Raw genomic sequence first — 17,569 nt, forward strand, 5'->3', positions numbered from 1 at the left:
TATCTGCGAGTGTACCTAATGCTACAGTACTGGAGCTACATGTCTGGGAGTGTACCTAACGCTACAGTACTGGAGCACATTGTCTGGAGTGTACCTAACGCTACAGTACGGGAGCTACATGTCTGGAGTGTAACCTAACGCTACAGTACTGGGAGCTACATGTCTGGGAGTGTACCTAATGCTACAGGACTGGGAGCTACCTAATGCTTGAACTGTAGAGCAACAGGGCTGGGTTGTGGTGAGTGATAGAGGAGGTTTCACACAGATAGGCCAAAGCCTGTCCAATATGACMCAGAAAGAACACTATCTGATACCACACACACCCCCCCTGCATCCTCCCACCCACACACACACACACACACACAACATCATCAGGAACCGAGTCAACAGCACACACTGGAGCTTAGCATTACCATAGGAACGTAGTAGATCTATTCAGGCCTACTGTAAGTACACGTCACAAGTTCCCACACGATCCATCAATCTGAATTATATCTTAACACAAGACAATCTACCCTATTTCATTCTTAACCAGCAGTGTATAAGAAACATATCACTCCACACACCCCATAGACTAGAACCCAGGCCAATTTTAAAGGAAAAGGGAAATGGATAAAAATTGCACGGAGTGGTTGATTCCCTGTTTCGATATCTGAAACCCATTTCTCTAAAACAACCTGTCAAAAACCACAAGATTCAATATACAGCAAATAATGATCTCTCTGGGTCTCCTGTGAGCATAACAACCTCTCCCAATGGCCATCCATCCACGTCATAACCCACTTCCTGTACCCGACAACTATCCTGTCCAATAAAGAGACAGTATTCGGTTGTAGCAGTACACTTATCCAATGAGGAACCGGCATTTGGTTGTTCCATGGGAGCTGAGGGCACTGTAATGAAGCAGTGAGCTCCTGAGAGCCTAGCTCCGGATATGAGTCTGACCCTGGATCAATGACAGGGAAGCCAGTTATTACACTACAGGCCCAAGGTTTATGAGTTTGGTTTTAAATCTAATATCAGCATTACGTCCAAGGATAATTTCCCCTCCTTATTCTGGTCAGTTCAGCAGCTGCACTATTGAATCATCCACATAACACCTATTTAATTCACGTCAGGACTGAGGGGGAAAACGACAAAGCTGGCGTAATATGTACAACAAGACTTTTTACATGATATTCGACTTAAGGGTGGACATTGGATATCAATGTGAAATATAGGTWGTTGTGTTTCCCATAGGCTACTGCACTGAACATTTGGAACCTTTCTTCGGTGGCCGGAATCATTTCCTGGGTTATTCTAAGCAWGTTGTGTTCTACTGGTGAAACGTTTCACCATCACATATAGATGGACAGCTGATGCTGGCTGGTCATGTCCTGAACTCAGCATTTCCCTCCCAACACGCTCCCTGTTGGGAGTTGCTGCTGAACTGTGGATTGTTGTAAAAAAATATATATATGTTGGTTTGATCTATTTGGTGAGCAACAAGAACATGAAAAAGGATGCATCTGGATCCTAATGTCAAAACGTTTATGTTCCCAACTCCATGTGATGTATTTAACATTCCAACCTTTAACCTATCCATAGATATTCATCAGTTCTCCGTCTGTTGACTGCTGTAAGTGACYTTATATCCTGTTATACTGGTGAAAATGTCCTGTAGTCCAGGGCTAAGCCTAACCACAGACGTACCATAATCACCACCTCCACTGTAGCCTACTTTACCAACGTGGACATGCTGACTCATGGGATGTCTGGTGAGCATGGAAATTATGTTTAAATCTCACTAATGTCTGCAGTCTCTAAGACTTTGCTAGTATACGCCCTAAATTGACATGTTATGCACAGTGTTTATAAAGACAACATTTTATAGTGTACGATACACTAACCAGGCCAAGCAACTGGCAGGATATTCAGATCTGTCTATTGCTCTCTCCATCCAGGGTAACCTACTAAGGATGTGTTGTTTATCACATCAACATGCTCATGTTATGTTACCCACCTTCATTTTCAGATGTTGGGCATGCAACCTGTAGCACCAAATCAAACGTCCTCTCGGGAAACTCGCTGTAATAAAGGAGAGAGCTGATGACTTTAGCTGGGAGTAAAATAAACATCTGTGTACAAACATAACTTATGGTATGCAATAATTGCAAACTAGATACATCAACAGCATATTATGCAACATAGTTTGACACATAGTTATAAATAGTGATGAAGCAACTCATATATAGCGGAATCATCGGTCAAGCTCAGTCTATGTGCTGGCCAGACGTCAAACAATTCAATTCTCGCGTGATTCATTTGATGGTCGAGAAATAAAATTGTTATAGCTGCTGTTACTGCTGACAATTCAGCAAACATTCGGGGGGAAATGTCTTGTACCTAAAAATCTATATTGACACCAGATTATATTATTTACTTTAGGACCGTTAAATACTAAAATATAGGAGGTCCTAGGCTAATTAATTTAGCGAACTTGATGAAAATGTATTTATCAACTTGACAGCATTATACTGACCCAAATGCTAACTCAGCATGCCAGACAGACAGCTAAATAAATTACAATTCACACTTTTAATAACGGTCCATAAAACATTGTTATGTATAGTCTAGAAGTAAACAAACTCGTGTCTTACTTTATTCTGCTGTCCATGGTTTACAACATCGCGACAGCTCGCGTCACCGGCTTTGCTGTTCCAGACCAAGCTTGCGTTCAGGAAGCAACGAGAGGTCCGTAACTAGTTCAACCTTTCAGCCTGTTACCTACCGCTGATACCGCATGCTTCAAAGATTTATTCTAGCTAGTAGCGATGTGTCTTCCTTGTTCCTGATCTGTACAGTTGGCTGTTTCAGTTCCACGGTATTTCCACAACAAACAGCACCAGGAAGTGGTTGTGAAAGATTTAGTGACGTCACCTAATTTGATGATCATCTTGGAGTGTCCCCTCCCCCTAAATCCTCAGAACAGCAGTGACTTCATGTCCCCCTCCTTGATTTGAGCTGATGGCGTTATCATGTTGTTCTATAGTAAATGCTTAGTAATTTAGTTTATTTCATTTTTTATTTTATTTTTATTACACAAGTGCAATAGGGACTGCTCCTTCACAAGTAAGAGTAGTGATGGCTATAGGGAGTGGCAAATGGCATAGAAGTGACAAATGCACCCTCGGTTGTTCTTTTTTACATGATTCATCTTCACTTACCTGTCTGGATCTGACGTCATTAACAACAACAACAAACATGACCAGAGCTTTTTGATTGTTGTAAAGCAGAGGATATTCCTGTGGGCATATATTTGGGCCTTATGCATGCGTTCCACATTTGCTGCATTAAATAGGCTATAATTCACACACAACTTAGCAGTCCAGCCTATGATGCAGAGTCATCGAGCCCCTGTGTTAGCCTATATGTGTCCCGGGGTAAATTGAAACCAGTGGCTGAGCCTGCATGTGTGTGTGTGTGATGTGTGTCTCTCCTAGCCCTCCTGAGAGTAGACCTGGCTGGGAGCCAGTTTCCTGCAGGCAGACTGAAGGTAATTAAGTGGCAGCAGACTGGGACATGCTGTTGCAGGTTTCTCCTATGAAATGATAATGGCAGGGTCCTGCTGGTGCTGTCTCACCATTCACAAAAGCATTACCTACGCACAATACGCATCGGGCTGGAGTCAGGAGGGAATAGCCTACTGTGGATTAAATACACCACTTTATGTGGTTCAACGTTTATTTTATTTCAGTGTGTGTGTGTGTGTGTGTGTGTGTTGTTGTGTGTGTGTGTGTGTGTGTGTGTGTGGTGGTGTGTGTGTGTGTGGTGTGTGTGTGTGTGTGTGTGTGTGTGTGTGTGTGTGTGTGTGTGTGTGTGTGTGTGTGTGTGTGTGTGTGTGTGTGTGTGTGTGAGTGTGGTGTGTGTAACAGAGATGGTTTGGTAAACCCTGTTCAATGATGATGAGTGACCTTGCATGAGACCTGAAGATCAGGCTTTTAGCTCATCGCGCGCACACCGTCCTGTGGCAAGCAGCAGACGACTTAAAGTCAGTCAATCACATAGGTTCAGTGTATTCTATTTCAATGCACAGTTAAAGCCTACACAGTGCAATGGCAGTTGCCCATTAAAAATTATTTGAGAGGCAAATAGCTCTCTATTAGGATAAACCCTCACATTAACGGAGGTTCTAAGTGTATACAGTAAGAGTTCTGTCTAAAGTAAATTTACAAAATTCCACATTACTAGTTGGGCTCCCGAGTGGCGCAGCAGTCTAAGGCACTGCATCTTAGTGCAAGAGGTGTCACTGCAGTCCCTGGTTCGAATCTGGGCTGTATCACATCAGGCTGTGATTGGGAGTCACATAGGGCAGTGCATAAATGGCCCAGCGTCGTCCGGTGTAGGCCGTCATTGTAAATAAGAATTTGTTCTTAACTGACMTGCCTAGATAAATAAAGGTTAAATTAAAACACACATATATATTTAAAAAATAGCATAAATGTTGGAATCAGGATCAAAATAAATAACACTAGAAAAAGAAACTCATGTATCCATTTACAGACATGCACAGGTACTGTTGTGATTCAAGAAACAATGAAATACATCTTCCATACTGTACATTTCTAATTACAACATGAAACACAGGCAATGGATGACTGTAATAAATATGGTAGAAAATAAAATACAAATCATCATCCCAATGTTGACATGAAACCATTTCAGTGAAGTCTTCTTCCAAGATGGCATAGCAGTCAGACATCCTTTTGTCCTCGTCTTGTCGTGTCCCGTATATATATATATATTTACACCTTTCTTCGCATATCTTTTATATATTTTCTTTTCCAAAAACTCTACTTCAAAACGCTTTCCTGCAACCCGCCTCACCAATTACAAAAAAAAATATTATTTACCTCAAATTTGAAAATCCACAATAGAAGCTAGCCAGAAGCTAACCAGAAGCTAGCCAGAAGCTAACCTGAAGCTACCCAGAAGCTACCCAGAAGCTAGCCAGTTTACTGGCTAACGTTAGTATTTCAGCTAACCACGGTTTGTGGTCATCAGCTATTCCTTTAGCTCGATAATCTATCGCCACTTTTGTASAACYCGACTCAGACCAGAACATACCGGACCTATTTTTCTCCATATCCCCGGATTTCAACCGCAAGCTCTGMACATTTACACCTTGATTTCGCAGCTAGCTAGCTGCTACCCGTGTAACTATTGGCTTATGTCGATCCCAGAGCAAACATAAATTATTCCTACTCTTTTGATGACTTCTGTAACCGTAATAGCCTTGGTTTCATGCATGTTAACATTAGAAGCCTCCTCCCTAAGTTTGTTTTATTCACTGCTTTAGCACACTCTGCCAACCCGGATGTTTTAGCCGTGTCTGAATCGTGGCTTAGGAAGACCACCAAAAATTCTGACATTTTCATCCCTAACTACAACGTTTTCAGACAAGATAGAACGGCCAAAGGGGGCGGTGTTGCAATCTACTGCAAAGATAGCCTGCAGAGTTCTGTTCTACTATCCAGGTCTGTTCCCAAACAATTTGAACTACTTTTAAAAATCCACCTCTCTAAAAACAAGTCTCTCACCGTTGCCGACTGCTATAGACCACCCTCTGCCCCCAGCTGTGCTCTGGACACCATATGTGAACTGATTGCCCCCCATCTATCGTCAGAGCTCGTGCTGCTAGGCTACCTAAACTGGAACATGCTTAACACCCCAGCCATCCTACAATCTAAGCTTGATGCCCTCAATCTCACACAAATTATCAATGAACCTACCAGGTACCACCCCAAAGCTGTAAACACGGGCACCCTCATAGATATCATCCTAACCAACCTGCCCTCTAAATACACCTCTGCTGTTTTCAACCAAGATCTCAGCGATCACTGCCTCATTGCCTGCATCCGTAATGGGTCAGCGGTCAAACGACCTCCACTCATCACTGTCAAACGCTCCCTGAAACACTTCAGCGAGCAGGCCTTTCTAATCGACCTGTATCCTGGAAGGATATTGATCTCATCCCYTCAGTAGAGGATGCCTGGTTATTMTTTTTAAATGCCTTCCTCACCATCTTAAATAAGCATGCCCATTCAAGAAATTTWGAACCAGGAAAAGATATAGCCCTTGGTTCTCTCCAGACCTGACTGRCCTTAACCAACACAAAAACATCCTATGGCGTTCTGCATTAGCATSGAACAGCCCCCGTGATATGCAACTTTTCAGGGAAGCCAGAAACCAATATACACAGGCAGTTAGAAAAGCCAAGGCTAGCTTTTTCAAGCAGAAATTTGCTTCCTGCAACACAAACTCAAAAAAGTTCTGGGACACTGTAAAGTCCATGGAGYATAAGAACATCTCCTCCCAGCTGCCCACTGCACTGAAGATAGGAAACACTGTCACCACCGACAAATCCACTATAATTGAGAATTTCAATAAGCATTTTTCTACGGCTGGCCATGCTTTCCACCTGGCTACCCCTACCCCGGTCAACAGCACTGCACCCCCCACAGCTACTCGCCCAAACCTTCCCCATTTCTCCTTCTCCCAAATCGAGTCAGCTGATGTTCTGAAAGAGCTGCAAAATCTGGACCCCTACAAATCAGCCGGGCTAGAAAATCTGGACCCTTTCTTTCTAAAATGATCTSCTGAAATTGTTGCCACCCCTATTACTAGCCTGTTCAACCTCTCTTTCGTGTCGTCTGAGATTCCCAAAGATTGGAAAGCAGCTGCGGTCATCCCCCTTTTCAAAGGGGGGGGGCACTCTTGACCCAAACTGCTACAGACCTATATCTATCCTACCCTGCCTTTCTAAGGTCTTCAAAAGCCAAGTCAACAAACAGATTACCCACCATTTTGAATCCCACCGCACCTTCTCCGCTATGCAATCTGGTTTCAGAGCTGGTCATGGGGCACCTCAGCCACGCTCAAGTCCTAAACGATATCTTAACCACCATCGATAAGAAACAATACTGTGCAGCTGTATTCATTGACCTGGCCAAGGCTTTCGACTCTGTCAATCACCACATCCTCATCGGCAGACTCGACAGCCTTGTTTCTCAAATGATTGCCTCGCCGTTCACCAACTACTTCTCTGATAGAGTTCAGTGTGTCAAATCGGAGGGTCTGTTGTCCGGGCCTCTGGCAGTCTCTATGGGGTGCCACAGGGTTCAATTCTTGGACCGACTCTCTTCTCTGTATACATCAATGATGTCGCTCTTGCTGCTGGTGAGTCTCTGATCCACCTCTACGCAGACGACACCATTCTGTATACTTCTGCCCTTCTTTGGACACTGTGTTAACTACCCTCCAGGCGAGCTTCAATGCCATACAACTCTCTTTCCGTGGCCTCCAATTGCTCTTAAATACAAGTAAAACTAAATGCATGCTCTTCAACCGATCGCTGCCTGCACCTGCCCGCCTGTCCAACATCACTACTCTGGACGGCTCTGACTTAGAATATGTGGACAACTACAAATACCTAGTGTTCTGGTTAGACTGTAAACTCTCCTTCCAGACTCACATCAAACATCTCCAATCCAAAGTTAAATCTAGAATTGGCTTCCTATTCTGCAACAAAGCATCCTTCACTCATGCTGCCAAACATACCCTTGTAAACTGACCATCCTACAATCCTCGACTTCGGTGATGTCATTTACACAAATAGCCTCCAATACCCTACTCAATAAATTGGATGCAGTCTATCACAGTGCCATCCGTTTTGTCACCAAACCCCATATACTACCCACCACTGCGACCTGTACACTCTCGTTGGCTGGCCCTCACTTCATACTCGTCGCCAAACCCACTGGCTCCAGGTCATCTACAAGACCCTGCTAGGTAAAGTCCCCCCTTATCTCAGCTCGCTGGTCACCAAAGCAGCACCCACCTGTAGCACGCGCTCCAGCAGGTATATCTCTCTGGTCACCCCAAAACCAACTCTCTCCTTTGGCCGCCTTTCCTTCCAGTTCTCTGCTGCCAATGACTGAACGAACTACAAAAATCTCTGAAACTGGAACACTTATCTCCCCACTAGCTTTAAGCACCAGCTGTCAGAGCAGCTCATAGATTACTGCACCTGTACATAGCCCATCTATAATTTAGCCAAACAACTACCTCTTTCCCTACTTGATATTTATTTTGCTCCTTTGCACCCATTATTTCTATCCCTACTTTGCACATTCGTCCACTGAAAATCAACCATTCCAGTGTTTTACTTGCTATATTGTATTTACTTCGCCCCCATGGCCTTTTTTTGCCTTTACCTCCCTTATCTCACCTCACTTGCTCACACTGTATATAGACTTATTCTTCTACTGTATTATTGACTGTATGTTTGTTTACTCCATGTGTAACTCTGTTGTTGTATGTGTCGAACTGTTTGCTTATCTTGGCCAGGTCGCAATTGTAAATGAGAACGTGTTCTCAACTTGCCTACCTGGTTAAATAAAGGTGAAATAAAAAATAAATAAAAAAATACTCACATCCTCTGCACTTCCGACCACATACAACCTTTATTTTTAATACACGTGTTGTGTTATTATTGCTTTGAGGATAACACAGTGCACCGACGCGGCCCGCTACCAAGGACTGTGGGCTCTCCTTCTCTGTGGCCGACGTGAGTAAGACATTTAAACGTGTTAACCCTCGCGAGGCTGCCGGGCCAAGACGGCTTCCCTGGACACGTCCTCAGTGCATGTGCAGACCAGCTGGCTGGAGTGTTTACAGATGATGCAATCGCCATCACCCTGCACACTGCCCTATCCCATCTGGACAAGAGGAATATCTATGTAAGAATGCTGTTAATGACTAAGCTCACCATTCAACACCATAGTACCCTCCAAGCTCATCATTAAGCTCGGGGCCTTGGGTCTGAACCGCGCCCTGTGCAACTTTCCTGGACTTCCTGAAGGACCGCCCCCAGTGGTGAAGTAGAAGCAACACCTCCACTTTGCTGATCCTCAACACAGGGCCCCACAAGGTGCGTGCTCAGCCCCCTCCTGTACTCCCTTTCACCCATGACTGTGTGCTCACGCACCCTCCAACTCAATCATCAAGTTTGCAGACAACACAACAGTAGTAGACTTGATTACCAACAATGACGAGACAGCCTACAGGGAGGAGGTGAGGAGCCTGGAGAGGTGCCAGGAAAATAACCTCTCACTCAACGTCAACAAAACAAAGGAGCTGATCGTGGACTTCAGGAATCAGCAGAGGAGCACCCCCCCATCCACATCGATGGGACTGCAGTGAGAAGGTGGAAAGCTTCAAGTTCCTCGACGTACACGTCACTGACGATCTGAAATGGTTCACCCGCACAGACAATGTGGTGAAGAAGATGCAACAGCGCCTCTTCAACCTTATGAGGCTGAAATAATTTGGCTTGGCCCTAAAACCCCACAAACTTTTACAGATGCACAATTGAGAGCATCCTGTCGGCTGTATCACCGCCTGATACGGCAACAGCACCACCGCAGGCTCTCCAGAGGGTGATGCAGTCTCCCAACGCATCACCGGGGCAAACTACCGCCCTCCAGACACCTACACCACCGATGTCACAGAGAACAAAAAGTTTGTCAAGACATCAAACACCTGAGCCCCGCCTGTTCACCCCGCTATCATCCAGAAGGCGAGGTCATACAGATGCATCAAAGCTGACTGAAGACTGAAAAACAGCTTCTATCTCAAGGCCATCAAACTGTTAAATACCGATCACTAGCCGGCTACCACCCGGTTACGCAACCCTGCACCTTAGAGGCTGCTGCCCTATATACATAGACTTGGAATCACTGGCCACTTTAATAATGGAACACTAGTCATTTTAATAATGTTTACATACTGCTTTACTCATCTCATATGTATATACTGTYTTCTATTCTACTATATTTTAGTCAATACCACTCTGACATTGCCCAATCGAATATTTATATATTTCTTAATTCCATTCTTTTAGAATTACTGGTTTTGATTAACAGTGGTGGGTTAATTTTGCCCCAGACTAAATCAAATGAAATCCTATTTGATTGGTCACGTACACATATTTAGCAGATGTTATTGCAGGTGTAGCGAAATGCTTGTTGTCACGGCTGTTGAAGGAAGTGGACCAAGGTGCAGCGTGGTGAGCGTACATTTTCTTTTATTATAAAAAATGACGCCAACAAAACAACAAGCTAAAGGCTATAGTGCCAGTAAACAAAGACAGCTTCCCACAAAGACAGGTGGAAAAAGGGKTACCTAAGTATGGTTCTCAATCAGAGACAACGATAGACAGCTGTCCCTGATTGAGAACCCTACCAGGCCAAAACATAGAAATACAAATAATAGAATATAGAATACCCAACCCAACTCACACCCTGACCAAACCAAAATAGAGACATAAACAGGATCTCTAAGGTCAGGGCGTGACACTTGTGTTCCTAGCTCCAACAGTGCAGTAGTATKTAACAGTGCAGTAGTATCTAAAAACAATTCTACTACTGCACTGTTGGAGCTAGGAACACATGCATTTTGCTACACCTGCAATAACATCTGCTAAATATGTGTATGACCAATAAATATTTGATTCGATTTGATTTGATTCAGTCTGGGGCAAAAGTAACCCACCACTGTCACTCAAAACCAGTTGTCACATTACATTAGCTGGATATACAGTAGACAGATAGCAAACAGCCATGGCTTAAAGCAGTACATAACCTTGAAAGGACCAATAATTGTCCACTCATCAACTTCATGTTTTAAATGTGTTAGTGCAGAATGCATGTATGCTACAGTAAGACTGGCTATCTTGCTGGTTTCTATATGCCGGTCTCAAGTTTTTTGAAAACCTTGATTTTGTGAAAAATAATACAGGGCCTAGAACAATCTTTATGGAGAATTCCAGTTTGCTACAATAGCTTTTATTCCCATGTTGAATTTCTATCAATCTCATAYCAATACAACTTCAATACGATAGGGGCGCAGTGAAGCTAGGACTGCTGCATAGTCACATGCCAAGAGGCGACAAGGAAAGAGGAAACTTATGATACAATGTATCGATGATAGACTTTTTTTGGTTACATTATAGCCTACAAGTTTGCTGTAGGTTGTAACTGTTTCATACTTTTTTTGCGGTGTAATAAGCGTGTGCTTGCATTTTGGATGGCAACATTGTCGTATAATGTTACCACTGCAACACAGCCTTGTTACTAGATAGGCTAGTCGTTCTAAACTCGAAAGTCGAAGAAGGAAACATCATAAATGTTAGGAGCCTATTTTCTTCAGCAATATTATGTTGTTTTGCCAATGTTTTCCGCGTGCAACATTACTCTGCGGGTTGATCTTGCAACGTGCTAAASGAGCAGTTAAAATCATGTCAACTCAGGACGCCTCACAACACGATTTTAACCAGAAGCGATTGATAGCCAACAATAGCGGATCATTACAGATTCATACAACTAAAGCAGACCGTGAAGACTCGGATACCGGTGTCAAGACAAGCAACGACATGCAAGAAACAAACAGAAAAACWGAAAAACAGTTCACAGAGGACGAACTTGCCATACATAAATTACACAGAGAAGCATGTGAGGTAAGCTTCAGACATCTTGCCGGCGTTACATGAGCCCGTACTTTGTCACCACAGTGACTGACTGGCCTGGCCGCCTACCTCATGTCCCCTAGTTGTAAAAAAGCTTCACGTCATGTCCCGCAAGGATAGGAATCAGAGGGTGTTGGCTCTACTGCTGTCATTGACACAAAACTGGGTCACTCCTTTTCCTACTGGGGCAACAAACAGTTAAATATAGTACAATACTTTATGTAAGCAGTATCTCACTATATAACATGTTAGGTTACGTTTTTTGTTTGATTATATTTTGTTTTTACTTGTAAAATATATTTATACAAAATATGACWTTGTTATATGCTGTAATAATGTTAACACTGACGGCAGTGACAAGATGGCCAATAGCTAGACAGGACCAGAGAGGGGACAACTTTTAGAATTTTTAAATGTGTTCTAATTCTGGACATTCGGTTACATTGCATTGTTTATATATTCCCCATGTAATGTTAATGGYGAGCTAACATGGCTGCCATAGAAMGTTGTAGTGTCATGTAAATGKWTCATAATGCAGAAACCTRGTTGAGCTACCTCTCTAAATACATGGCTCTGGACAGGATATGTAAGTGTGTGCACGGTTCTACCATCCAAGGTGTCTTCACTTAAAAAAAATGTTTATAACATTCTTATAGACCTAGTTTTCTAAACATTGCCTCATAATGTGTGAGTGTCAAGCCGGGCCGGCGATGTTTACCACCAAACCATTGACAGACGCAGACCTCTCTCTATCCTTAACCCACTCCCAGCCCACTCCACGTCAGCAGCAATAGGTGTCACTCCCCAATGCCAGCGGGCTTCCCAGTTGTAAAATATTTACCATGGCTCCTGAGTCTGGCCGGAGTAAAGCATGTTGGGCGAGAGAGACTTGAGCGTGGCAGGGCCAGGGCCTCGGTGGGAAAAGCACAATGCAAGGAGAGCAATGGCAGTGCCAGTTCCTCTCTGGGGCCGTGCGATGCCATGTGAAATGACAGGCGGTGTCACCAGAGAGCCCCAGGCCTTTCTCCCACCGTGGCCTGCCTGGCTGGCTGGCTGCCTGGCTGGCTGCCTGGCTGGCTGCATGGCTGGCTGGCTGCATGGCTGCCTGTCAAAGCTGAAACTAGTGGGCTCTGCTTTTTCAAACAGACTGAGAGGTGATGTTTTGGAACTTCACATTAGAATGAAGGGGTTTGGTTAGTGTGTTTCTCATGTACAGTAAGGTGTGTGGATTGATATAACACAAACTACAGGGGTAGGGCATGTCACCGTTTATTAAACACAAACTACAGGGGTAGGAGAATGTCACCGTTTATTACAACACAACTACAGGGGTAGGGTATGTCACCGTTTATTAAACACAAACTCCAGGGGTAGGGTATGTCACCGTTTATTACACACAACTCCAGGGGTAGGAATGTCACCGTTTATTAAACAGTCCTATCTATTCCCCTTGTCAAGCTCTTCATTGTAAAATGTGCTTAGTTGTGTGTGTCCACTGTACTATCTCAGGCAAGAGTTTCCTCATCAGCCTCAGGCGTGTGTGTAAGCGTTTGGTCGTGTTCCTGGCACGGTGTGCTCCTCTGTGTGCCGTGCTACCTGGTAGCTACCAGCAGTGAAAAAACACAACATCACAAGATCCAGACTGCTTTTTACATCTGTTTCCACGCTTAGGGTCGCGTCTTCACTCCTCTCTGACCTAACGCAATCTGTTTGTGTGTGTTTTTGCAGGCTAAGAGGCAGATGTACACGGACCCAGGCAGCGGGTACAAGGTGTTGACAGAGTTTGCCACCGCCAGAGAGGAAAGTGCTGTGGCAGGCCTGTAGACATGTGAGTTTGGTTCATGGTCTTGACACACACACACACACACACACACCACACACACACACACACACACACACACACACACAACCACACCACACACACACACACACAGCCCTGCTGTTACAGTCAATCTCAAGCCTGACCCCTGACCCCTCACCCCAAACCTCTGTCTCCTCTTTGTGTAGTTCAAATAACTCATTTCATTTTTTTTTCCATTCTTCCCACAGTGTCCATTTGGCCAAGTCAACGTGAAAGACCCAGCCAACAAGAAACATTTTAACTCTATGTATTATGTATAATACACCAAGCACACTCAGGTTCAGTGTACAAGGCATGATATAGTCTGTGTACTGTGCTGTTATTTTGGACAGTTTCAATGGTGTGTTTTTTTTTTCCAGCACCGCGCTAAATGATGAAATTTAGAGTGGTGTGTGTGCAATCCTCTCCTGCTATGAATTCTCCGTGTGATTTTAGTCTCTACAGTAGGACACTGGAAAGGGGGTCGGTCTCTGGAGTCTAAATTTGGTTTTTGAATTTTACCCTGTCAATGATTTTGTTCATTTTTCCTCAATGATACAATGAAAATATATATTTTTTTAACCTTGATTGATGATGACTTGACAGGTATTATTGTTATTTGATTGAATGTCTGAGATGGTGATGTTACTATATAGATTTTCAGAGGGAGTGTATGAGATGGACATCCATCTCTCTACTGTCCCTTTATCTTCCAAAATGTACACATATGCACATTTTTGAAACATTTTAAACACAAAAACACTGAGTTGTCTGCCTCCAACTGAAAGGGATGTGCAGTTTAAATAGTCACCAGGTCAAGGTTCATCTCTCAGCCTGGCTCGCTGGTTGAACGTCAGCTGATGGAGTCAACCTGTTCACATACAAACGGTGGACATCAACAGGCTCTCTCCCTCCTGTATTTCCCAAGGAGCCTTCTGGCAACGCAGGGCTTCTCCATGTCTCCCTGCAGCTGCTCCCCCGACACACAGCCCTAATGAACGCTGGGTTACTCACTAGCCCTGCAACACTGGGTGGCAGACCACCCCGCACCAACACACACACAGGCATGGGGACACACGGGCACACATGCATGCATGCACACACAAATACACAGTAGTGGACACAAAAATACACAGACATAGACAGGCACACAAAATGGCAATGGGTAGCCTCTAGGTAGGTAGCCTCTAAAATCAGACTAGGTATTGTACAAGATACTGCACAGAGTAGACCTAAAGCCAGAGTAAGCTGAGGATAACCTTCCATTAGAGTACTGTGTGTGTTAAACCAGAGCAGTTTTAATCTGTGTGACTTCTCACTAAGCACAGAAGTCAATTCAATGTCTATTCTACGTTGGTTCAACGTCATTTCCTTAAAATGACTTGGAAACAATGTTGATTCAGCCAGTGTGTGCCCAGTGGGTTGTGGGTAGGGGCACTGGCTCCTAACCTGCCACACACTCTCCTGTATCAATTTGATCGGGCAAACGGTGTCAGGATGAGTGAGTGTGTCTGCCGRGGAATCCTTTCGCAGCCGTCTACTGGCCCGGACAGGTGGGTCCCAAAGGCAAAGTGCTTAGTGATCAGGAGCAAACCCCAGCGAGCGGCTACAAGGAAATTCATGATCCCAACAGTGCTGAGCAGGACAGGTTCACCGCGACGCGTCGTCAGCCTGGATGAGAGGCAAATTTATTTGGGCGACGGTTGTGAAGCGAGGCAGCAGAGCGTAGCGGCAACAACACTTCGTTCGCCATTCCGGGTAGAAGGTGTCACAGTCATCAAGTACCTGGGCCCGCCTGCCTGCCTGCCTGCCTGCCYCAGGTCTGGGAGTTTTGCCTAGGGACTTGTCTGTCACATTACGCTAGATGCATTGCCATTCCAGGGCCTGCGCGCTCCTGCAGCCTGACCATGAAATAGGCCAACTTTSATGTCTGCCTCATCTCTCTCCGTCGCCTCACTCCACTGATGACACAGTTGGAAAGGTATTTCTTCTTCTGTGCTACTGAGACACAGCAGCACAGCTCTCAGTCAGTCCCTCCGCAGCGCTAGCTAGACATATATCTGGGAAACTCATGGTAGCCAGAAGCAGGAAACTGGAAATGTCCCCGCTCTCTCCAGGCTTGTCATGTTGTCAGGCCCTTTTCATGACATACAGGGCTATATTCTATTCTGGATTTTCTATTTCTTTACCTTTGATATTGAATAGTGCCTCTGTTTAGATTTGTTTTTTTCAATGTGATGAGGAAATGTGAAAAATGTGTCTTATTCAATTTTGAGAAATATTGTGCGTGATTTGGAATAGGCTATTGGCATAGTATCAAATGCATTGAACTGCCACAGCCTATTATAATGCATGTTAGAAAATGTATTTCATCATATGATTTGAAAAAAGGGTGGCTGTTTATAACTGTTGTAGCCTGTGCATGTGACAAATAACCTTTGTTTTTGATATATTTGTGCATTCTGGAATTCTTTAGAATATCTCAGGGAATGTTTTCAATATTTTAACCTGTATTTAATGTTATTGTCCTGTGCAATAATTATTAGTATTGCATGTATGTGTAAACATACATGGTTAGGGTATGTGTAAACATAGAAAAGAGTGTGATTGAACTATTTTGTAATTGAATAAACGATTGCTATATTTAAGTAGTGTCAATAGTTTTGCGGTGTCAAGCGTGATCCAAATTGACTGGGGTTTATTTATGCTGAATTTATATCCATGAAATATATAAATAATTTAAAACAGCCTGTACAGTGTTTCCGGTTAAAACAGCCTGTACAGTGTTTCCGGTTAAAACAGCCTGTACAGTGTTTCTGGGCTTTTCTTTGTTGGGATATTTCATCTCAGACAAAAGAAAATGCAATGAAGCCCCATTCCACTGTGTCTACTATTGTCTTGGCAGAGCTATATCACATCCATTCCAGGCTGTGAATTGAGTGGCGGTCTGCCTGGCCAGTTGCTAGTAGTGTATTTATGTCAAGCTCTTAGGACTGAGACACTCTGACTGACCTTCAGCGGAAGCATATGTTGTTCTGGAGCAGCTAGATCCTGCTGTTGTCATGCCGTATGCCTGATAGAGGATCCAGCATAGCAGACACACAGGCAGGGACCTGTCCAGTTTGGAGCTCTGGCTGGCCAGACACGCAGGCAGGGACAGTCCAGTMTGGAGCCTGGCTCGCCAAACAGGCTTCTATCGTCCCCAGCTGACAGGCCAAACTCTCTCTCTCTCTCTCTCTTTTGCTCACACACAAACACACACACACAGCCCCGCGGCCGTAGGCCCAGCCACAGTCACTCTCAGCCTCCATCACTGCTGTCCAGCAAGGGTTTGACACGGAGTTGGCGGGCAAAACTGGAGTGTCAGCCACCTCGTGACGCCTGAAAGGTACATCAGTCTCAGCATCTGGCCGAGAAGTGTGTGTGTGTGTGTGTTTGTGTGTGACAACGAGAAATCACAGTGGGAGGGTGGTTTCTTTGCACTTTGTGTGTACGTGTGTGTGTGTGTCTTGATCCAAGCGGCAGCTGAGCAGCCCCTCCAAACATCAACGTCTGGTTGTGCAACAGAGACAATGTCATCTGGCCTCAGGGCAGGAGCTTCACCACTGGTCAGATGGACAAGCAGCTCCCTGTGGTAGAATTACAGCCTGACAAAAACGTCATGCACCTCTGAGTGACAGTCAGCARGCCAGATTCCTTTGGACAGACTGGCCTGCGAATAGCACTGAGCAGCAGTAGGCTTTTCAGCCATGTCTCAACTGGTGGTCAAGCCGGCTGTGCCAGGCCAGAACCCTGCCACTGCCAGATGAGACCCGGACAAGGGGAGGGAGGGAGGGAGCGAAGGATGGGAAATGAGGGAGGYAGGGAGGGGGAGCTGTAGCCTTGAGATACGGCAGAGTTTGGGACTGCACTTTTTGGGTGCATCTCAGTCTGTAGTGGTGGTGGAGGAGGAGGAGGGGGGAGGGGCGGCAGCCTGGATTTGTTGTGGAGAAACAGACAGGCAGGGAGGCTGCAGTTGGTGTTCATATGCTCAAGCTGGCTAGTTAAGAGCTAGCTCTCCTATTCTCCATCTGGCAGGGAACTGTACAGGGGGCTGTGATATGGGCTCCAGCAGAGCAGGGAGAGGGGGAAGAGAGGGAGGGAGAGAGGAGGGGAGAGGGGGA

At 44.8% G+C, this 17,569-nt stretch overlaps 1 protein-coding gene across 1 annotated transcript in view; it reads right to left on the bottom strand.

The window, feature by feature from the left end:
- Positions 1 to 2,896, bottom strand: part of LOC112069323 (DENN domain-containing protein 1B-like) — a 205,428-nt gene extending 202,532 nt beyond the window's left edge. The window contains 2 exon segments of the mRNA XM_024136630.2: positions 2,003 to 2,067; positions 2,640 to 2,896. Of these exon segments, the coding sequence (XP_023992398.2) occupies positions 2,003 to 2,067; positions 2,640 to 2,656 (82 nt within the window). The 5' untranslated portion in view covers positions 2,657 to 2,896.
- Between the last annotated feature and the right edge of the window lie 14,673 nt (positions 2,897 to 17,569).

The sequence above is a fragment of the Salvelinus sp. IW2-2015 genome, unplaced genomic scaffold (genome assembly GCF_002910315.2).
Source record: "Salvelinus sp. IW2-2015 unplaced genomic scaffold, ASM291031v2 Un_scaffold986, whole genome shotgun sequence".
Lineage (NCBI taxonomy): Eukaryota > Metazoa > Chordata > Actinopteri > Salmoniformes > Salmonidae > Salvelinus > Salvelinus sp. IW2-2015.